Source organism: Corvus cornix, chromosome 28, assembly GCF_000738735.6.
Source record: "Corvus cornix cornix isolate S_Up_H32 chromosome 28, ASM73873v5, whole genome shotgun sequence".
Lineage (NCBI taxonomy): Eukaryota > Metazoa > Chordata > Aves > Passeriformes > Corvidae > Corvus > Corvus cornix.
In genome coordinates, this window is record NC_046356.1 from 1,081,526 (window position 1) to 1,104,308 (window position 22,783).

The 22,783-nt window shown below is 55.5% G+C and overlaps 1 protein-coding gene across 8 annotated transcripts in view; it reads right to left on the reverse strand.

The window, feature by feature from the left end:
- TCF3 (transcription factor 3) overlaps window positions 1-22,783 on the reverse strand; it is an 82,660-nt gene that overhangs the window by 53,164 nt on the left and 6,713 nt on the right. For all 8 annotated transcript variants that reach the window (XM_039566056.1, XM_039566063.1, XM_039566062.1 and 5 more), the window contains exon 3: window positions 20,086-20,158. In XM_039566056.1, the coding sequence (XP_039421990.1) occupies window positions 20,086-20,158 (73 nt within the window). The remainder of the gene's footprint in view (window positions 1-20,085; window positions 20,159-22,783) is intronic.

The window sequence follows — 22,783 nt, forward strand, 5'->3', positions numbered from 1 at the left end:
GGATAACTGCATGTACAGCCGAGGAGTTCTCCCTCCCAGACAGCAGCTCTCACAGAATCTGGTCCATGTGACACCACACAGTGAGGTATTTACCTGAAGAACAATTTAAGGACAGATGTGACCTATTTAGAGCTCTGCCAAATATTTCTGTAATTGAATAGACCATCGATTATTTAAATTGCATTAAAAAGGGCTGAATTCAATCCACTTGCTCCTACAAAGCACCATTTCCATGAACCACAACTCTTTTTTCCCCCTCTTCAAATATAAACACTTCAAGATGTTCACTCGTCCCTTGCCCTGAAAGGATCCACATCTCTGTACAACCATACCCCACGGCCCAAATTCCCCTTGTAGCCCTAAAGCCAAAAGGACAAGTCACAGGAAGAGTTTACCTGAAGACAAATCCAAACCCATCAGCTTTAAGGCCACCAAGGCTCATGGTGTGTATGGGGCAGGGCCAGCAGCCCTCGTGAGCCTGGCAGGAGTCACTGAAGCGTTGCTGTGGGTTCAGGCTGTCAGTCAGTCCTGAGACCTTGTCTGCCACACACTGGTCAGGGGACACCAAAAAGTTGCTCCAGCCCCTCATCCCCTTGTCCCTAAATCCAGCTCCCAACACACGCCTCCAAGCAGTGCCCAAACACTGGTGGAGAGATTAAGGCACTGAGCTGGTGGGGAGGATGGGTTTTACAAACCTAAACGTGCCACCTGCTTTGGGATGCAGAGGAGAGCCTGGGGCAGCTCCAGGGAGAGGACAGGACGGAGCCAAGGGCAGCCTGGATCCCATCTGTGTGTGATGGGTCGTGGTGACACCAGCTCTGGTTGGGACGTGCCACCCTCGGCAGGGGCTGCGAGGGGCAAGGAGGGCACGGCTGAGGCAGCGAAGGGAGCCCACCCTCACCACCCCCTCAGGCTGGGCACCGACCGTCCCCCGCCTTCACCCGCTCCATCCCTGGGCAAACGGTGGCACGGGTGAGGTGCCAGTAGATGGCACTCAATGAGTAGCACGGATCCTCCTCTTTCCCAGGACTCACCACCACCTTTCTCCTGCCTGCACATCTCAAACCATTTCCTGGGTGCGACTTTGGCATCGCCCAGCAGCGCCCGGTGGGGGCTGCTGCTCCTTGGTCTCATCCCTTGTGCTGGGCAGCAAAAAGAGCCCTGAAAAAACCCCACTGCCCAGTGCTCCAGAAGCCCCCCAGAGATCTCAGGAAAGCAGATTTTATTATTGTTATTGATATCTTTCACGTTACCCTGGGCACGCACTGACTGTTGTTTGGGGTGCGCATGGGTGGCCCTGGGAAGGTGGGAGGGGGTTTCCCCTCCCTGCTCCATCAGCCTGGCCTCACAGCCCATCGCAGCCCTCCCAGGGCTCACACATCAGGGCTCTGTGCTGCCCAGAACAAGCTGGAGACAAAAAGAGACCCATTAGATTATCTCGTCTGTGTCTCCTCTACATGAGGGTTCGATCTCTGGTGCTTTTGTCAAGCCAAGCACTAACACTCCTTATCAGGAATCCCAATACAGCTGTCCAGGAAAATTGACCATCAACAAGCTCCTCTGATATTTTGCTCAAGCTTGCTTTCTTTCAACTATGCGAAGCTCAATGGAATGTTTTCCTCCATGAAGAAAAGAGCTGCAGCAGTTAAAAACCTGGAGCTGCAGTTTGCTGGGATGCTGAGAGCTGAGCTCACCACTGAGGAGGAGAAGCTGCTGTCTCGAAGGAAAGTGGCTGCGTTTTCAAATGCAAGTTCGAAATAAAAAAAATTTGAATTCTATGTATAAAAATGAGAAGGGAAAAAAAAAAAAAAAGCCATTCCCAGCCTAGTGCTGCAAGGAAAACAACAACCAAAGTCATCTCCAGATCCCTGGACTGCCTCCAGCACGTGAGCTCTGCTGGCAGCTCCCACCTCTGCTCCGGGGACACCCAGGGCCACGCTGGCCCCTGGCAAAGCCCCCTCCAGATCCTCGCTGCCCCAGGTTCAGGAGTGGCTCAGGGCACGGCAGCATGGGCTGCTGTGGCAGGAAAGGGCCCTTCTCACCCTGCATTTTTCTTGAGTGAGTTCTGGGCTCGCTGGACTTTCCAGGGGCTGCTGAACATGTAAGACAGCAGGAAACCCAAAGAAAATCGGTTCCCCATTTGGAGCACAACATGCCCCAGAAGCCCCCAAGATGGGGCAGGCCAGGATGGACGGGAAGAGGAAGATCTCAGCTGGCAGCTGGTTTGCAAAACCACAGCCTCACACCTTCGCCTCTCAGAGCCCCAGCGCTGCTGCCACCACGGGCACAGGGAGCGGGGACAGGCTGGAGGGGACAAACTGCCCTGGCTGCTCCACCAGACCCCTCATTTCCCGACAGAATCAAGGGGAAACAAGCTGTTATCAACCTCTCTGGTGCCCAGGATCCACCACACTCTGGGGCTGCACATCCAGCTCCTGCCCACGCTGCTGTGGTCAGGGTGAGGAGCTCACACCAATCTCTGCTCACCTCGGGCACAGAGCTTTAACTCTCTTGAGAGCCCCAGAATTGTTTGGGTTGGAAGGGACCTTACAGCTCATCTTGTTCCACCCCTGCCACGGGCAGGGACACCTTCCATGGACAGGGACACCTTCCACTGTCCCAGGGTGCTCACGGGAACCTGCTCCTAGGTTTGCACCTTCTGTCCACCCCACAATTCCTCCTGATCCTGCAGCATCCCAAAGCCTCAGCTGCTCCCTGGCATCCCAGAGAGAGCCCAGTCTGCACCCAGGATGATGCCCCACCTACACACAAGCCCATGTTTATTTAAAACCCAGAGGTGCAGGTTTCCCAAGGTGTCCTGCAGGCCACCTCAGCTCAAAGCAGGCACCACGTGCAGCAGTTCAGACAAAACAATTCCTCTTAAGTTACAACTCCACACACACAAGTCACTCCAATCAAAGTCAGACCACCTCCAGAGAGCTGTGCCTTGTTTGATTCATATCTAAAACCACCTGAAATAAAAACCATCCCATGAGCCCCTTGTAGGGCAAGGAAACCCCACACCCAGGCGATGTCACCACAGCAATTAACAATACAGCAATTGACTGCGCCAGCGACGGGCTTGCGGCGTGGGGACCGCGGGTGACCCTACACAGGACACCCTCAGCTGGCACCTGAACTTTGTGGCGTGTCCCCAACCTGCAGACCCCTCTCCTCCTGCAGCCCTGCCCTTGTCACAGCTGTGACAGGTTTAGGGGACTTGGGCACATGCAGTGTGGAGGCAGCAGACAAAGCTGGGCCGTTCCTGCTCCCACAGCAGGGTTGGGTGTCCTCAAGCAGCTTTAAGGCTCTCAGTTCCTGCCCAACAGCACCGAAAAGTACTGGGAATGTGAGGAAGAAGATCCCTGCACAATTCCAGCCTGACCCTCCAGCCCACCCAATCCCTCGAGAAACTCCTGACCGACCCCACTACAAATTACCCCTTCACACTCCATCCTCCCACCCTTTACCAAAAAACCGTGCCAGGTGTGTGGCAGGAGCACGTACCCCTGGACAGCTCGTTCTGGGCTGCCATGGCCTGGCAGCTGCTGGCAGCGAGGAGCCCGGGGCCCTGTGCCCAGCCCAGGTCCCTGTGCTGAGCCCGAGAGCTCCAGAGCTCCAGCCCAGCCCCGGGGAGGGAGGAGCAGCTCCCGGTGCCTCTGGCCCGTCCTGCCCACCGCTGCCTGCCTTTGTTTGGGGACTGCAGAGAGTTCGCTGCAGGGACAGGCACAGGCAGCGAGAGGAAAGTTCATGAAGTTTATGGGGTGGATCTGGTTTACCAGGGAGTTTGTGAAGCCCTGCCTGGAGAGCAAATGGACAGAGTCTCTTCCAGGTCAGGATTGTTCCCAGGGAGCCCTGGAAAAAATCACCCAAGTGCCTCAGTCATGCTCTGATCTACAGATGAAGGTGGGCAGGCCCTGGCACAGGGTGCCCAGAGCAGCTGGGGCTGCCCCTGGATCCCTGGCAGTGCCCAAGGCCAGGCTGGACATTGGGGCTTGGAGCAGCCTGGCACAGTGGGAGGTGTCCCTGCCCATGGCAGGGGTGGCACTGGATGATCCCTAAAGTCTCTTCCAGCCCAAAGCACTCTGTGATTCCATGATGTTATCTTCTTGTTAGCTCCTTGCCAGGAGCCCTTTAAAGGCCAGGTCAGCACCAGGGCTGCAGCTGGAGCAGTTTCTGCCCTCTCACAAAAGCCACCTCCGCCCAATCCTGCACAGCTTTGCCGTGGTGATCCAGGGGACTCCTTTGGCACAGCCCTGGGCACTGGTTATTGTTTGGCTTCCCTTTATCTGCAGATCTCAAAGCATTTTGTAAATGTTAAACCTCGAAGCCTCTCCAGGGAACAAAACTCTTTCTGCTATTGTACAGATGGAGAGACTTGCCCAAAAATGAGGGCAGAGCTAGGGAGGCAGCAGGGCCCAGAGCTGAGCCAGCTCAGCTTTCCATGGGCACAAAGTGCAGCGACACAGATTATCCCTGGAACAAGCTGCGTGGACAAACACAGCTCCTGAGAGCAGCACTCATTCTCCAGGTGGGAAAGCCTGGCACGCTGGAGCACCCAAAAAATTTATTTACAACTGGTGCTCCAAACCACAACGTCTCACCCATCTTTCAGTTTTCTTCTTTGGGTAAAAAAAACCCCCATCCAGTTCTACAGTTTCAACTTTTTAGAAAATTATTTAAAGAAAACAGAACAAAAAACCACAATGATTTTAAAAATACAAAGCAAGCTGGGGGAGAAGGGCTCTTCTCTATTTCTGAGGTGACCCAGGAAGGCTGGGCAGGGCAGGGAGCTGGGGGAGATGCTCCTGCCTGGCTCTCAGCTCCTGCTGCCCATGGGCACCGTGGGGAGCTCCCCCATCTTTTCACTCAGCTTTATTTCCCATGCACTTCAATTTAAAGGAGCCTGAGGGCCAGCAGGAATTGGGAATTCAGAGCCACCCAGCATGGCTTTGCCCAGTGCTCCAGGGCACTGCTGCAGTGAGCCAGACGGGATGGGATTGTACCAGCACTTCACTCAGGACATCACTCAGTGCCTGCAGGCTCCAGCTAAGGGAGAAACCCCAAATACCTGAGTGCCTGGGAAGGAGCCAGCACAAGGGTGCCCTGGCAGCTGGAAAACCTCACAGGAATGAGGACAAGCAGCAGCAGGAGCAGCCCAGCACAGGCATCCCCTAGGATGCACAAACCTGCTCCGCTCAGGCTGGGGAGGTGTTGGGAGCGACTCTCACAGGAAGCAAGTGAAGTGCCAGGCCTAAGGAACCTCCAGTTTTGACTAAAACAAGCAACCAAAGAGAACTGCAGAAGTTTGCTGTGAGCTTGTGACTCCAGACACCACTTGTCTGATATGCCTCAGTTCCCAGACCCTTCTCAGACCATCACCTCTCCCCCAAGCCCAGGATCTCAGGTGACACACACTCCTCCAGGTTCTGACCCACGGCTGGTGCTCTGCACCACAGGAAACCTGGAAGAGCAAAACTGGCTATGAAGAAGGCATGGAGGGACAGGACCCAGGGAATGGCTTCCCAGTGCCAGAGGGCAGGGCTGGATGGGATCTTGGGCAGGAATTGTTCCCTGGGAGGGTGGGCAGGCCCTGGCCCAGGGTGCCCAGAGCAGCTGGGGCTGCCCCTGGATCCCTGGCAGTGCCCAAGGCCAGGCTGGACATTGGGGCTTGGAGCAGCCTGGCACAGTGGGAGGTGTCCCTGCCCATGGCAGGGGTGACACTGGATGGGCTTTGAGGTCCCTTTCAGCCCAAACCAGTCTGGGATTCTGTGAAGAGCATGTAAAAACCCCACAGGACAGAATTCAGGACTCATTTTCCACTCCAAGCCACTCACATCCAAGTGGTGTTTCCAGCATGACAGAACTCCACTTGGACCAACCTCACGCTTCCCTGCAGAGCCAGGCAGTTCCTGAAAAGCCAGCGCAGGGACAGCAGCACCTCAGTGCCACGAGCCCTGGAAAGGGGGAGCACCACAACTTCAGCCCCTTCTGTGGCTCCCCTGCAGCTCGGGAAGGAGCCAGAGCCAGAGGGGACACGAGGCAGCTCTTGGTGACCGATGGGGAGAGGCCGGGCAGGGGCATCCAGGCACCTCGGCCAGAAACAGCAGCCTAACATTCAAGGAGCCCCAGGTTTTGAGTTTTGAACTAATGGAAACCGAGAGCACCTGAGCAGGGGCTCTGCTGCCCACAAGGCAGCCCAGGCTCCTTCCCCTTCAGCTGTTTCGCCCCCGGTCGCCTCTGCAGCCGCCCCAACCTCAGGCTGCTCGTTACATCAGGGCCAGGCAGCAGATCACGAAGGAAACACAGCTGGGATGGGCACCCCTGAGGCTCCACACTCGCCTAAAAGGGAATTGGACTCAGCCAAACCCAAATCAGGAGTCTCAGGCGTGAAGGCCAAGCAAGAAGGTGCAAAGTGGAGCTGTTGGGTGAGGAGAAGCTGAGGACGGCAGCCTCGGGGCACTGGGGGATGCTCCCCAAGGAAGCTCAACCTGCAGGTCCCCCCCAAGGGCTCAGACCAGCTCAGTTGGCCAAACCCACCCTGCCCCTTCTCTCCATCCTGCACCTTCACTCCCCACTGATTTCTTAATTAATTAATTAAAGTGGTGACAGCTGCTGGGCTTCGTGATACCAACAGTGAATCAACAGCAGGTGGGTGGGCAGAGAGAAAGGGGCAAGAACCAGGAGAGCTCCAGGGTTTGGGGCCAACAGTGCCCCGATGGCCATCAGGAGAGCAGCCCCACAGCCAGGACAGGAGCTCAGGACCCACTCCTTCCACGCCCACCAGTGCCACGTCCCCAGGGCTGGCTGTGCCAGGATGGAAATGGCTTTTGCTCCGTGCATCCCTGGGCTCGGGGATACCTTTGGATTGTCCCAAGTGACCTTTCAGACAGGCAGAGACAAGAAGGCTGACCCAGAGCTTGATGGTGCAATCCCAGACCAGACCAACCCTGCTCCTGGGATGCACCTCCCCTCCCAAAGCATCCACGGGGTGCAGAAGTCCACCCATTAATGGCACTGCCAGAGCCTCCTGCCTCAGTCCCCAGCACCTGCGAGGCCAGAGAGCCCCTCGTGCCATGGGAAGGTGCCCCAGCCCTCCTGGGGAACAGCCCCCAGCCTTTCCTGGGAGAGATTTTAGAGTTAAAGCAACACCGGTAGTGGGATTGTCAGCAGCAAAAATGCACAATCAGGAGGGGAAGATGTGGGGGGAAAGCATCCAACTGGCGAATATAATACTTGGAAGGAAAAGCAGATTTTTAAAAAAATAAAAAATGAGGGGGTGGCAAAAAAAAAAAAAATCTCAGGAAGTCATCTAGTCATTCCTGCTCTTTGCAGAAACAATAGACTCGGGATGCTGGCTAAGTTATAAATAATCCCGCTGGCTACACAACACAAATCCAAGACAGGAGCAGGGTTAACTATCAGCTCCATGGAAAGTGAGTCACTACCTTCTTACAGCATTCCCAAAAAGGGAAAACACCACAGCCCCACTCCTGCTCTGCACCACTGGCCAGGACCCCATCCCAGGGGGGCAGGAGCAGCTCGGTGACACAATGTGGCTCTGAGACACAGACATCCCGAGCCACAGCGAGCTCCAGCAGCCGTGAGGCTGATTCCAGAGCAAAGCAGGACACACAGCCTGACACAGAATCACAGAATCCTGGAATATCCTGAGCTGGAGGGACCCTCAGGGATCATCAGTGCAGCCCCTGGCCCTGCACAGACACCCCAACAACCCCAGCCTGGGCATCCCTGAGAGCGCTGTCCAAACGCTCCTGCAGCTCTGGCAGCCTCGGGGCCGGGCCCATTGCCTGGGGAGCCTGGGCAGTGCCCAGCAGCCTCGGGGGGAAGAACCTTTCCCTGAGCTCCCTGCCCAGCCCTGACCCAGCTCCAGCCGTTCCCTGGGCTCCTGTCCCTGTCCCAGAGCAGAGCTCAGCCCCTGCCCCTCCGCCTCCCCTCGGGAGGAGCTGCAGCCCCCAGGAGCCTCCCCTCAGTCTCCTCTGCTGCAGCTGAACGAGCCAAGTGCCCTCAGCCGCTCCTCAGACCCTTCCCCAGCTCCGTGTCCCTCCTTTGGACACTCTCCAACAGCTTTGGATCCCTCTGATACTGCAGACACTGCGGGACCAGTGGCAAGAAAGCTCAAATTGGGGAAAATAATGGGAAGCCACCAACTCCACAACATCCTTCTCTTTTTAGAGAGGAAGTTGCCATTGTGAGATGCTTTGGCTGAGCTGTTTTCCAGATCCCTCCTCTGAACCTGAGAGCAAGCACAGAGATGAGATGAGCAAAGCCAACGTGCCTCAAGATGCTGGTGAGACTGCCCCAGGCAGGGTGGGTGTGCCAGGGCCTCTGCCCCAAACACAACCCTGCAGGAGGGACACGGCCCCTCTGGCCTGGCAGCTCGAAGGGCAAAGGGAAGATGCATCTTTTTGGGCACCCAGAACATCTTTGTGGCTTCTCTGTGTTTGTGGCTGACCAGGATATGGAGCACAAAGTGCAGCACCCAGGGCTGGGGTGTTCCCACACGGCCACAGCCCCCAAAGGTCAGAACATGAAATCATGGAATGGTTTGGGTGGGAAGGGACCTCAAAGCCCACCTCATTCCACCCCCTGCCATGGGCAGAGACACCTTCCACTGTTCCAGGCTGTTCCAAGCCCCTGGCCTTGGACACTTCCAGGGATGGAGAGTCCCCAGCCTGTCTGAGTAACTGATAAAGGGAAAGAGCTTCCCAACTGGAGACTTGGAAGTGACATAAGTTCTCCTTTTTTTTTTTAAAAAAAAAAAAAAGCTTCCTGACTTGTTATTCCATTACCCAAATCTGGAAATGTAATCATATTAGTTCAGCTGCATTAACACAACAAAAAATCCCAACAAAAACTGTCTTAAAGATTGAATTGATCTCCAAGGAGTGAAGAGAAAGGAGAACAAAAGTCAGAAACCCGGAGCAAACAGCTCCCTCCCCCTGTGAGCACCATGGCCAGCCCGGCACCCAAGCCACTCTCCAATGACAGATTCACAGAGGATGTGAAATAATCAGGATGTGAAGTGATTTTTAAGAGCTTTTTCTGCCAGGCAGGTGAGGTAAAAGGTCACTAAGAGCCATGTGAGCTCACCCAGCTCAGCAACGTAATGCCGAGTTTGTCACAGAGCTTAACTCAGCTTAAACAGACCTCAGACAAGGGGAAAACCCAGCCTTGAGCCAAGTGGGAAGTCCAGGCAGCTCTGAGGGCCTGTGGGGGTGTGCAGTGCGGGCTCAGCAAGGCGATGGCTCCCAAAACCTCCAGCAGCCCAGACAGCAGCAAAGCCTCTGCGCCTGCTCCCTGGGGAGCACTGCCCAAAGCACACCCGGTGTGGGAAGGGGCCTGGAGCAGCCACTGCTCCAGCTGAAGTGAAAAACCAAAAAGCCTCAGCCCCCAGCCCAGGAGCTGCGGCCAGGGCCCTTCCAGGGAGTGCCAGGAGCAACGGGAGGGGCTCCTGATGGGCTGGGAAATGTAGTGAATCCAGAGTGGTGTGAGCTGGAAGGACCTCAAAGCCCATCCAGTGCCACCCCTGCCATGGGCAGGGACACCTTCCACTGTCCCAGGCTGCTCCCAGCCCCAATGTCCAGCCTGGCCTTGGGCACTGCCAGGGATCCAGGGGCAGCCCCAGCTGCTCTGGGCACCCTGGGCCAGGGCCTGCCCACCCTCCCAGGGAACAATTCCTGCCCAAGATCCCATCCAGCCCTGCCCTCTGGCACTGGGAAGCCATTCCCTGGCTCCTGGCCCTCCATGCCTTGGCCCCAGTCCCTCTGCAGCTCTCCTGGAGCCCCTTTAGGCCCTGCAAGGGGCTCGGAGCTCTCCCTGGAGCCTTCTCCTCTCCAGGTGAGCACCCGCAGCTCTCCCAGCCTGGCTCCAGAGCAGAGGGGCTCCAGCCCTGCAGCAGCTCCGTGGCCTCCTCTGGAGTGGCTCCAGCAGCTCCCCGTGCTCCTGATGTTGTTCCCCAGGGCTGGGGCAGCTCTGCAGGTGGGGGTCTCAGCTGAGCGGGGCAGAGGGGCAGAATCCCCCCTCCCCTGCTGCCCACGCTGGGGCTCAGCCCAGCACAGGGCACAGCCAGAAGTGGAGCTGCCACCAAAAACGAGTTGTTAGGAGTAAATCTAATCCCTCTCCCTCGTGGAGCTGGAGCTCCTGCACCTCACAAGCCTTGGAATGACCACGCAGCCAGACAAACCCAGTTTGGGAGGAAAGGTGTGAACACTTTGAACCATGGGACAAGAAATGAAGGAACCCTGCTTTAAATTCTTTTCTTCAAAAAGGAAAAAAAAAAAAAAAACCAACTAACCAACCAACCAACCATATGTGATGGGGAGGCACATCCACCTTCCCACAGCTTCTCGGGCCATTCATCATTTGGATAAAATCCAGTTTCACATTGAAATTCAGCTGGACTTTCAAATGCAAATCCAAGGAGAAGAGCAACATATGGTAGAGGTTAGTGCGTATTTTTCCTAATTAGATGGCAAACTGCTGCTTTGTATAACAATGTTAGCGGGGCAGGAGGAGCCTTTGCAAGGGACACCACATCGCTTCAGAATAAAATGTCCCAGAAAGCAGCAGGGGCCCAGGCCAGCCCCGCTGTCTGAGGAAAGGTCACGCACTCACCACCACCAGGATGGGTTTGTCACTTGCCAAAAGTGAGATTTGTCCCCCCCCAGCTTAGGCAGGACGAGGCAGAAAGGTAAGAGAGGGGATTGGCAACACGAGTGACCCCAAGGCTTGTCCTGAAGGACTTTGGCTTCTTCCAGGTCAGGTTGTCCCCTGGATGCCACACACACACCCACCTGGGAGGGCTTTTGGAGGGGGAAAACCTTACTGATTCCTCACCCCAGGGGCCAGGGATGAGAAAGGATGGGCAGAAGATGCTTCAGAACTCCCTGAGAAGGGGAGGAACAGCTCTGCTTCAAGCAGTGCCCAGCAGCCACCACCAAACCTGCTGCCACCAGTCCCCAGGAGAGGCAGGTGCCACGGCCAGAGGTGACCCCAGAGCTTGCTGGCCACATCCAGTGCCCTCAGACAGCACCACCCACTTTCCTGGCAGGTTATTCCCAGCTAGGACAAGCCAAGGTTTATAGATGACTGTGCCTTGCCCTGCTTGCTCCGAAAAAAGCCACCTGCCCACGTCCCTTTGTGCTGGAGGCTGCTCTCCCTCCCAGCCCTGGCCCCAGAGGCTCTGATACGAAGCTCATTTATTTATTTTCAGTCCCTGTCTAACCAGGCAAACTCCCCTGCTAGAAAAAGCTTATGCCACATTAACTTCACCTCCTTCTTACTCCTGACGCAATCCCCAGCTAAATTTAGAGGAAGACGTTGCCTGAGGTCACTTTGGAGGTGGGGATGTGCTTCCCAGGGTTCACAGGCAGATGGACAGTGTTTTTTAGATTTTTCTCCCCGCTGGCTTTGGAGCTGGGCTACCTGGCGAGTTAATTGAAAAATTCAGGATTAAAAAATGAGGGCAGATGTCCTGGACTGCCTCTTTCCCTTCTTTACTGAGGGAGTGAGGCACTGAGGGCAACTTCCCTCCAGAAACATTAATCAGGGCAGGGAGAAGAGCATCCAAACAGCCACTGCAGAAACCCTCAAAAGCTGAACCAAGAAATCTCCCCTCACGGCTCAGATTTTCCCTTTCTGATCTTCATTCAGATGTACTTGCACCCTGCAAGACAGGGACAGACAGACCAGGATCTCAAAGCTGCCATCCCTCCCCCAAAGCGGAACCAAACCCCTGTTTGGATGGCAGAGACAGAACGGCCCCAGTGAGGACACACCTGGGGACCCCGCCACCAGTCTGAGCCCTGCCCAGGAGCTGGATCCTCTGGCAGAAAAACCCCAACAGTGACAAACCTGTGGGCACAGTGACATCTTTGGGCACTGCTTTGCTGTGATGGGGGGGCTCTGTCCCCTGTCTGTCCCCCCAAATGGGCTCTCAGTTGTCGCACAGCCCCGTTCGGGGGCCACGAGAGCTCCATGCCTGGCTTGCCTCAGGTGATCCCCAATCCTCAGCTGTGCTCCCAGGCCCCTGCACAATTACACATTCACCACCACAATGTATTTCAGACTGTATTTCATGCCTCATTTGGCAACAAAATTAATTAAACTCTAAGTCACCAGTGAAGGAGTGCAGCACCTCTTCCCTCCGTGGGCGTATAACTCAATTTGTTTAAGCCAACGTGCTAATCAAGGCTTGCCAAGTATTTGGGGACCTCCTGGCAGAGGCGGCTCTGAGGTGTGCACAGGGTGGGCTCTGCTTGGAAGGGACCAGGCACCGACTGTCCCAGCACAGGGCAGCCTCTGAAAAAGCTCTGATTTCCTAAAATGCAATCCCTCCTCCATCAGCACCCACACATCATGCCAGGGCTGTGTGGGTCTGGGAGCTGCCCACTAGGTGGAAATCACGGAATCCTGGAATATCCTGAGCTGGAGGGATCCTCAGGGATCATCAGTGCAGCCCCTGGCCCTGCACAGACACCCCAACAACCCCAGCCTGGGCATCCCTGAGAGCGCTGTCCAAACGCTCCTGCAGCTCTGGCAGCCTCGGGGCCGGGCCCATTCCCTGGGGAGCCTGGGCAGTGCCCAGCAGCCTCGGGGGGAAGAACCTTTCCCTGAGCTCCATGCCCAGCCCTGACCCAGCTCCAGCCGTTCCCTGGGCTCCTGTCCCTGTCCCAGAGCAGAGCTCAGCCCCTGCCCCTCCGCCTCCCCTCGGGAGGAGGGGCACCAAGAGGATCATTGCCCATCCTGGCTTCCCAGGCTGATCAGGTTGAGGCCCCTGCACGTATCCAGCTGGGCTGGTGGCTTGGGGATGTGCCAGGGAAGCCCCAGCACCCGGTCCTGACACTGCCCAGGTCCCTTGTCCTGGCTCCACAGGGACTGGTGGGCGACTCAGTGCCCCTGCTCCCAGCTGTTTGGAGGGGCTGGGAGAGGGCAGGATATCCCAGCCCACACAGATGGGGATCCAACAGGCAGATAGACCCACGGAGTGATTAGAGTTGGAAGGGGCCTTAAAGCTCATTCCCACCCCTGCCATGGGCAGGGACACCTCCCACTGTCTCCAAGCCCCAATGTCCAGCCTGGCCTTGGCCACTGCCAGGGATCCAGGGGCAGCCCCAGCTGCTCTGGGCACCCTGTGCCAGGGCCTGCCAGGGAACAATTCCTTCCCAATACCTAAGCTGAACCTACTCTCTTTGCTTACTAATTGCTTCCCCCAGCTCCTCTCATTACAGACAAGGCAGTGCTGGAGCTTGTCCCTGTTCTTGTCACACTGAAGGTGCACACCAAGCCCAGCTTCCCCTCGGCCCACTCCGATTTTTCCATCAGACCCACAGATCCCATCAGAGCCCCTGGAGCAGGCACAGCCTCCCTGGTACGGAATTGCCTCATCCAGGGAAGGAAAGAGCCCTGCTGGGAAGACAGCCCTGCAGTGCTTCAGCAATTCTGGCAAAGTTAAAACTGTGCTTAAACAAGGTCTGTGGCAAATTGGCAGTTTCTAAACAAAAGCTGTCACTTATCTCAGTACAGCTTTGGCTCTGGCATCCCCAGCATTTTCTGTTCTCCTTCCCAGTTCGAAATCTCAAATCCAGTCAGGAGGATTCTTCTCCAGGGTGGGAGATGAACAAAAAACCGCAAAAGAACCCCCAAAAACCTTCCCTTGAAAACATGCACCCTTCACCCCCCAAGTTAAACACACACACTGAGACAGGGACTGGGTTACATTTGCCTCTCCCCATCTGCCAGAGCATCCCCACAGCACCGTCACCACGTCCCTGCTCTTCCCAGACTCGCTCTTCCTGTGTCCACTAGAAACCAGCTGTGCCTCTGGCAGGACAGGACACCCTCGCTCCCAGTACTGAAATACAATCCAAGGGGAAATAATGAATTGCAAGGAAGAGAGAGCCCTTCATATTTCAAGGCCAGGTTGGACGGGGCTTGGAGCAACCTGGGACAGTGAAAGGTGCCCCTGCCCATGGCAGGGGTGGGATGGGATGGGCCCAAACCATTCTGGGATTCTGTTTCAACCTCTCTGCAAAGGCACAGGAGAAATATCTGTGCAGGTGGGGAAGCCCTGGGAGCAGGACCGTGCACCCCAAAACACGAGGATCAGGGATGGGGTGCGACCCTGGATTAAGGGACACAGGTGTGAAGGTCTCCCCCTGCCATTTGTTCCCCCAAACATGTTATTTCCTGCACTCCCTGCCCCCTGCCAACCTTTTCTTCCAGACCCTGCTTCCCATGTCCTGGGAAATGGGATACAGCCCATGGGAAAAACTGGGAGCAGGATGGAGAGGGGAAGGAGAACAGGAGCTTCCCAAGGGCAAAGACAGAAGCAAAGCAGAAAGCCCGACTGGCACGGAGGAGATGAACCTCAGTGAGAGTGTCCAGGCTCTGCAGCACACGGGCGTGTCCCTGCCACTCCTGGAGCATCCTCCTGCACCCCGGAGCGGGCTCTGCCAGCAGCAGCGGTGGAGAGGCTGCAGAGCAGTGGAGAGCAGGGGGTGCAGGGACTGTACTTGAGACCTCACAGCTCTGCAAGCTGGATCTGGCCATGGCAAGGCTCTTCACAGGATCCCAGAATGGGTTTTGGGTTGGAAGGGACCTTAAAGCTCATCTCCTTCCAAACACCTGCCATGGGCAGGGACACCTCCCACTGTCCCAGGCTGCTCCAAGCCCCAATGTCCAGCCTGGCCTTGGGCACTGCCAGGGATCCAGGGCAGCCCCAGCTGCTCTGGGCACCCTGGGCCAGGGCCTGCCCACCCTCCCAGGGAACAATTCCTGCCCAAGATCCCATCCAGCCCTGCCCTCTGGCACTGGGAAGCCATTCCCTGGCTCCTGGCCCTCCATGCCTTGTCCCCAGTCCCTCTGCAGCTCTCCTGGAGCCCCTTTAGGCCCTGCAAGGGGCTCAGAGCTCTCCCTGGAGCCTTCTCCTCTCCAGGTGAGCACCCGCAGCTCTCCTTTGGCTTCCTTTGATAATGGCTAAACAGCAACATTTACTGTGAAACAAACGGTCACACCAATGGGCTGGCAAGCGAATTCTTCTGCTTTGCCTTTTTCTGTCGTGGTGGCTCTGTGTTTGGCCTGCTTGGTGACAGTTTGCAGGGGCACGCCACAACAACACGCAGCCTGGATCCCAAACTCGAACAGCAAGTGCCAGTTCTAAATACCAAGCCCCATATTGCACACCTCATGTCTGCCTTTCATCATCCATCAAAATAGCAAGCGGAGCCCAGCACTCCCACTTCAGCATAAGCAAAACATGTGGGAACTCGAGGCAGTGAGTAGGAAAACGTGATACAGCCTTGCTAATAAAAGCTCCTGCTTTCCTCACTACGGAGAACAGTTGCAAATGGGTTTCTGCAGCCTGGGACTCGACTGCTGACAGCACAGTGACACAAACGCTGTGCTTGGCTCTTCCCAGCCCTGCAGCCGTGGTGTCCCTGCAAACCACCCGGCTCCAGGGGCAGAGGGGAGCCCAGCACCATCCTGCTGCTCCAGACCGTGCCCATCCCGCTCAGAGCTTCCCAACCCCAGGCTGCCTGCGCACTCAAAATAATTAAACCTTCAAACAGCTCCCCCACAGCACCAATTAAAGAGACAACCCCAGCTTCCAGAGAATTTATGACTCTCAGTGCTGTTGCCACAGGTATCCACGTTTGTGCGTTGTTTAAAGCGGGTTTCAAAGGGGATCCGGGCTCACCTCCCTCCAGGGAGAATCCATTTGCTTTGTTCACCAGACTATAACTTAAAATTTGTTACATGCACCAGCTTGTAACCCTTTGAAAAACTCCCTCCTTCACCAGCTTCAAATGGACTTGATGAACTTCCCCCGATCAAAGCAATTCCCTCACAGGGAGCCTCAGCTCACCAGCAAGGAAGCACCCAACGAATTTTGGGGGTGGGAACCACAGCACGACGGGCCAGGAGGGGACTCACCCTTCCCAACCCACCCAAGAGCCCAAGCAAAGAGCCCAACCCACTCCGGCACAAAGAAGGAAAAGGCACTTAGTGCTGAATTCGCTTATTTTAAAGGGGAGAACAAGGAAAAACATTAGCAGAGGTTTTCCTTGTTGAGAGCAGAATAATTTGTCAGCAGGAGACCCCTGGGCTCCCATCCCAACAGGACGCAGTCCTGGCACCCCACACCATTCGGGATGGGAAGGGAGATGGCTGCACACCCTCCGCATTACCCACAGGTGGAAGTGCTGCTCGTGCGCTGCTCCAGGAGATGTTTCACCTTGCACTGCCACGTGCCTTGGGTTTATCTCCCTGCTCTGCGGAGCCCAAACCCCTTTGCTGGAGCAAAGGTGCAGCCGGCACGCACCAAGCCTGCAGAAAACTCAGCAGCCACGAGGCCACAGCACAACTCTGCTGCCTGCGGCCACTCCCACTGCCTTGATGTCAATTAAAATGGTCATTTCCATGTGAAATTCAGCCCCAGTGGTTTCCTGCTCGAGGCAGGGCTCGGTGAGGCGCTGGGAGGGAGCTTGCTGCAGCTCAGATTAGTCATTTGTGAACTGTGATACGACGGGGGACGCGCTTCGAGATGTTTTGCTGCTGCAAGTAACAAACACTTTTTGGGGAGGGGATGGTGAAACCCTCTGAGGAGCAGGACCACAGGCACGGGCTGAGCACCCTGGCTAAAATAACACCCTGGCAGCAAACAGCCCATGCTGGAAAACACTGGTTGCAGCTCCCTGCCCCAGGAAGACCAACTTCCCGCGGTGACCTATATGTGCTATAAATGCTGCAGCCACGGCCTGGGTGACGTCAGCTCCATCCTTGTGGCAATTGTTGGGTCTCTCCTTGCCAAGAAAAGGCAAAGCGGAGGTGCTGGATTGTCCATGCAGCGGGGGAGCGAAGCCAGTTCCTCCCCGGAGCATTTGAGGACAGAAATGAGGGAAACGGTGGCAGGGCTTAAAATAAAAGCAGGAGGCAAAGAGGAAAGCAAAGGGATCTCAACGCTGGAGGGTTTGCATGAACACTTTGAATTTTTCTGGCCTCGGGGAGAAAAAGGGGTTCCCGTGGTAAAGGGGTCACAGCTTGGCCAGGGCAGTTATTAGAATCATGGAATTGCTAAGGTTGGAAAAGATCTTTGAGATGTTCAAGTCCAACTGTCAGCCCAGCACCATGTTCACCACTAAAGCAGGTCCTCAAGTGCCACATTAACACCTGCTCTGAACACTTCCAGGGATTGTGATTCCATCACTGCCCTGGGCAGCCTGTGCCAGTGGTTCACAACACTTCTGGGTACAGAAATTTTGAATTTGAAAAGGATTTGAATTTGGGGCAATTTTACCACTGGGATTCCCTGTTTCAAATGGCTCTGCTCCTTTATTTGCCAGCTGGACTTTGGAAGCAAGAATCTCATTTTGGCCTGGACTGATCAGTCAGTGCTTTGCTCCCTTCCCTCCTAGCCTCCTCACTTCCCTGGGGAGGAAAGAGCCTGGAGGTAACAGCTCCTCTGGAGGGGAAGAAGAATAAAAGCTGCACACTGCCCCAGTATTTCCACAAGGAGATGGGAAGAGGGGGATCACGAATTCCCATGTCCAACCCAACTACACTAACCCAGGGACGGGTTCCCATCCTGGGTGGACAGAAGGATAGAACACCAATATTTCTGGCACAGGAGACAAGAGCAGTTTGTTATCCTGAGGTGGCCACAAGAAGCCCAAATAAAGAGATCCTGGCACTGTGGTGCACAGCACCGAGCTACGACTCAGACAAATCAGGGTTTGCTTCTCCTTTGCAGGCAGAGGGGAAATGCTGCACTGCCTTCAGTGCTGGTCCAGGCCCCGGACTGAGAAGTGCTTGGAACACACGTGGCACATTAAAGATGATGCCCAGGCCTTCCTGCGTGGCAAGATTTAGGGTGACCACCTCCAGGTGCAGGTTATGGTGTGGCTGTGAGGTGCTCCGCTCCCCCAGCAAGTCCAGATCCCCAAATCCAAGGACCATCTGCTCTCCACCCTCTGACCACATCAGGGTTAATGATGGTTCCACTTCAAATCAAAGTTTGAGCTGGATGGCTGCCTCTGTCTTGGGGGATGAACAACCCTGGGGGTTGAACTACCTTGGGGGATGACCAAGGCCAGGCTGGCTGGGGTTTGGAGCACCCTGGGATAGTGGAAGGTGTCCCTGCCCATGGCAGGCGGTGGAAAAAGATGAACTTTAAGGTCCCTTCCAACCCAAAGCGCTCCATGACTACAATTCTAACTAGTACCTGATTGCACCCTGCTGTCAGTCAGTGAATAAAGCTAAACCAACACCAACAAACTGTGAGAACAACCCCTTGCCATGTTCTAGGACCTTGTTTAGACACCCTGGATCCTTCTAGCAGGCAGAGCACAGCCCTGTGCATGGCACAGCTCGCTGATGTCTTACTGCAGTTACCCACCCCTCCAGCAAAAAGCCAAAGATTCAGGAGCAGGGAGAAGTCCCAAAGCTGAGTCTCAGATGAAATTTGTCCCCTGATCTCCAGGTGAGGCCAAAGGGATGACCAAGGGATAACTGTGCTGCTGGAGCAAAGCTCCTGCCCCACACCCAGCCCTGAGCTGCATTCCCAAGCCAGGATGGCCATGGCAGGATGAGGGAGCCTCTGCAGCGTCCGAGGCTGGGACAGCAGGGGTTGTGCAAGGTCCCTCAGTGCAGTTGTATAACACCAGTGCTCTGTTTTCATGAACTGCTCCCAGTCAGGCTCAGAGAGCAGCAGCCCAGAGGAAGGGTGGTGTCAATGTTACCTTTCACTCACCCGAAAGAAAAGAAGGGCTGGGGGAAGAATCAAAGATTCGGTGTCGTGTGGGCCACAGGGGGGTCCGGCTGAGCCGCAGGGCCCCGCTCCAGCCCCTGCTCCTGGCCAGCACCACGGACCCGGCAGCCAAGGCAGGCTCTGAGCAGGAAATGGATTAATGGGAGCTCCTGCACTGCTCCTCTCTCCCCAGCGTGTAGCACGTCTTTTGTGGATTATTTTAACAGCACAAGGAACACTCTCTGCAGAGATCAGCTTCCATCTGGGTTAACCCGAACGTTTTCTCCCCTCCAGTTTCCTCCAGCGCCCACTCAACAGCTTCCCTCCCTGCAAAAGTGTTTGCTCCAAACCATCCTGACATGCAGCTGAACAGCTCAGTCTGAGAGCATCACGTTTCCCTGGTCCAGAGGGCAGGAGCAGGGCAGGGCAGACTGCCCATCCCGCTGCTGCAGCTTCCCCAGTGCCCCACTGGGGCATCAAAGCTGCTCTCCAGAAATCCCAGCCCAGTCTCTGGGATGCCTCCCAGTGTCACAGCACAGCCAGGAGTTTCCCTGCACAGCTGGAGCCAGCCCAGGGTAGGGAAGGTCGAGTTTGAACCATTCACAAAGTGTTCAGCAAGAAGGGCAGATTAGCTGAACTTCCCTCACGCCAGGTGCTGTGCGAGCCCTGCACAGAGCAGCTTCCCTGGGCATTCCAATCCTGGCACAGCACTGCCCAGGAATTCTCCACCTGAGCCTCAAATCAACCAGCACATTTTCAGTCTCCAACTGCGGCCACATCTCCAGCCCACTCCTCCCCACCACCCTGCTCCCAAAGGCCTCGGATGTCAGCATCCGTGGTCCCCTCTTGGCACCCTGGAGGGCTCTGCAGATCCCTTTGGGAATGCTGAGATCCCATCCAACAGCAGGGAGCTGCTGGAGGGGCTGCATGGAGCACACCCCCAAACTGCACCAGGAACAAGCCACCACCACCCCTCTTCAGAGGGGAACAGCAGAAGTCTTCCAGGGCAGTGCAGACACATCTAAGCAGCTTAGAGAACAGCCCTGTCTGCTCCCAGGCTCCTGGAGCAGTGGGACAACAACCTCCAGCTCAGGCAGCAACTTCTTAATGGGAGCCAGATCAGCAAGAGCAGCTTTGCCCACCCAGAGACACGTGGAGCAACACAGAAACCATGCAGAGAAACAGCAGCAGAGCACCACCAGAAAAACACATCACCAAAGAACAGAACCCCCTCTGCTGTGGCGTCTCTGGAACCAAACACAGATTTATTGCAAGAAACATTATGGTATAAGGGGGAAAAAAAAAGATGACAGTACCTGATCCTCCAAACTGAGTGCTCGCAAGGGTCGTGGGTCTGTTTTTTCCATTAGCCACTGGCAAGGGAAACATCTAGAAAAACAAGGAGATGAGAGAGAAGGGAAGAGAAAAGAGATTTCAGTGTGTTGGTTTTACTGTGCTGCTGCAAAGGGGTCACACTGGGGGAGGGGAGGGGGAGAGCAGCCCTTTATTGATGCAAAAAACTTTCCTGGTGTCCCTGCTCCATCACGCAGGAGGGGCGGGAGGGAGGCACAGCCCTGCTCTGACACACACATCCCCACCTGCACAGCCCCTGGCTCCTCAGGGCAGCTGGAAACCAGCCAAGGAGCATCCCTGCTGCGGTCCAAACCAACAGTTTCATCCCCAAATTGCTCACCCCAGCTACAGGTGAGCCCTGGGGAAAGGCCGACTCCATTCATAAACAGCCAGCAGGATAATGACAGCAAAGCTCCTTTTATCCCTCACTCTCCCAGCTCCCACAGGAGTCCTGGTCCCATCCCACACCTCCAGCCACGTGCAGGGCCTGGGCAGGACAAGGGCTGCCCGTGTGTCCAGCTGGCACGGGCAGGGAGGGCTTGGGGATGACCCCCAGCCTCATGGAGCAGCTCCCACCCCGCTGCTTTGGGGGCTGCAGCAGCACCAGGACCTGACACAGCCCTGGGGCCTGGGGGGAGAAGCTGCTCCAAGGGCAAAGGCAGTTACTCATGATTTAAAAAATTAATGTATTTCACAGAATCGGTCGCTCTGGGGACTTGTTTGCTCTGTCGCTGCAGCTTCATTATCACAACTGAGCCTCTCCTGCCAGGAGCTTCCTCAAAAATACTGCACACCTCGTCACCTAACCTGTATAAATATTTTTAATAAAAGTTGGGAGAGTTTCAGAGGCTGCTATTTAATAATTTACATGCACCTGCGTGCAGCAGAAAAGAAAACTAATTCTCCTCCACACAAATGGAGCTCCAGCCAATAAAACAACTGGTGGGAAAACGCTCAGTGAATTAACATTTTAATATCCTTTTTCTACTCAAGATACTTTCACCACCAAGTCATTTGAATTTTTATTATTTTTAGCTTTGTAATGTCTGAGTAACTTAAAAGTTTAATGCTTTGAAGATTAAACAATGTAATGGCACAAGAGCCTACAGAAAGGCAGCGTTTCATGCCCTGACATAGCTGATGTCTGGCCGTGGTCAGAAACATTCCTTTGTACAGAACTGTCTGCCCAGCTTTGTTTTCACAAATGCTGGGGAGGGAAAAAAAAAAACAAAACAACAACAAAAACCAGTTAAATGTGGTAGAGATGCAAAGAGAGCAGTTAAGGAACCAAGTGCCATTCATAAAGAGCACAAATTTGGGATGGTGTACGTGCGTGCGCGGGGTGTAGATGTTTTATACACGGATTTAAATGAAGGTGTGAACAGTGTTTAGTGCTCACCCCAGCTGCCTGCACACACCTGCCCTCACCTGCCTGCCCACAGCCCCCTGGCATGTGCCTCGAGGCTGCTGCTCACCCCAGGGGCTCCCAAGGTGTTTGGGGTGGCCCAGCAGCCCCACCATCGGATGAGCTTTGTTTCCTCAGGAAGTTGGGCTAGAAAATACAAACAAACCCCAAAGATTGCAGCTCCCGCTCCTCTGCACCGCTGCAGGCCAGGGGGGGTTCTGCAAACGTCTCCAGAAGTGCTGAAATTGGAACTGAGGTGGCTGATCCCACCCTGCCCCTGCTCACTCCCTCTTGTTCAGGTGGGGAAGGAGATTAAGATTAAACTCCCAAGGGGCAGGTCTGTGTGTGTGAGCAGGGGGGAAGGGATGCACCATGAACAGACCGGCAGGGAGCACACACACACACACACACACACACAAAAAACAAACAAAAAATTAAAACAACCGCACTGCCGGCTCTTTTCAGGAGCGTTTCTGCTCAGCACTTGCTGAGGCTGAAAAACCCAAGGTTTAAGCAGCAAACATGAGTGGAGAAAATGAACAGCCTTGTTCCATTGTGCACCCAGCACCTTCTGCTTCTGCAGAACAGGAGGAGTGTCCCCCCCAGGGCAGTGATGCCCAGCACCCCCAAAACACCCCCACACCCCTCTCAGCCCCGGGAACCCCTCCCCTCCTCCACCTGCTTGGAGAGAGACTTCGAGGCTGATGCAACACCTTCCTGCTCTCCCTCCCCAGGGGATTTAGGAGTCATGGACCCCTTCCTGCAGCAGGGCAAGTGGGGATGCTAAAGCACAGAATCCTGGAATATCCTGAGCTGGAAGGGACCCTCAGGGATCATCAGTGCAGCCCCTGGCCCTGCACAGACACCCCAACAACCCCAGCCTGGGCATCCCTGAGAGCGCTGTCCAAACGCTCCTGCAGCTCTGGCAGCCTCGGGGCCGGGCCCATTCCCTGGGGAGCCTGGGCAGTGCCCAGCAGCCTCGGGGGGAAGAACCTTTCCCTGAGCTCCATGCCCAGCCCTGACACAACCTCATGCTGTCAAAGAAGGGTGATGGAGAGGGGGGAACCCCGGGTTACCCCTCCACACTTATGACTTGCCAACCCCAGGAGGTGTTCTGGGCTTTTTTCTTGCTCCCAGCCTCTTTTTCCACTGAGGTGTGGGCTGAGGCTGCCCCGAGGAGCCTGGCACAAGTCATACGTGAAGTGCCTTCGCTGGCGTGTGTCGCTCACAGGCAAAGTTCATCCACCCACTGCAAA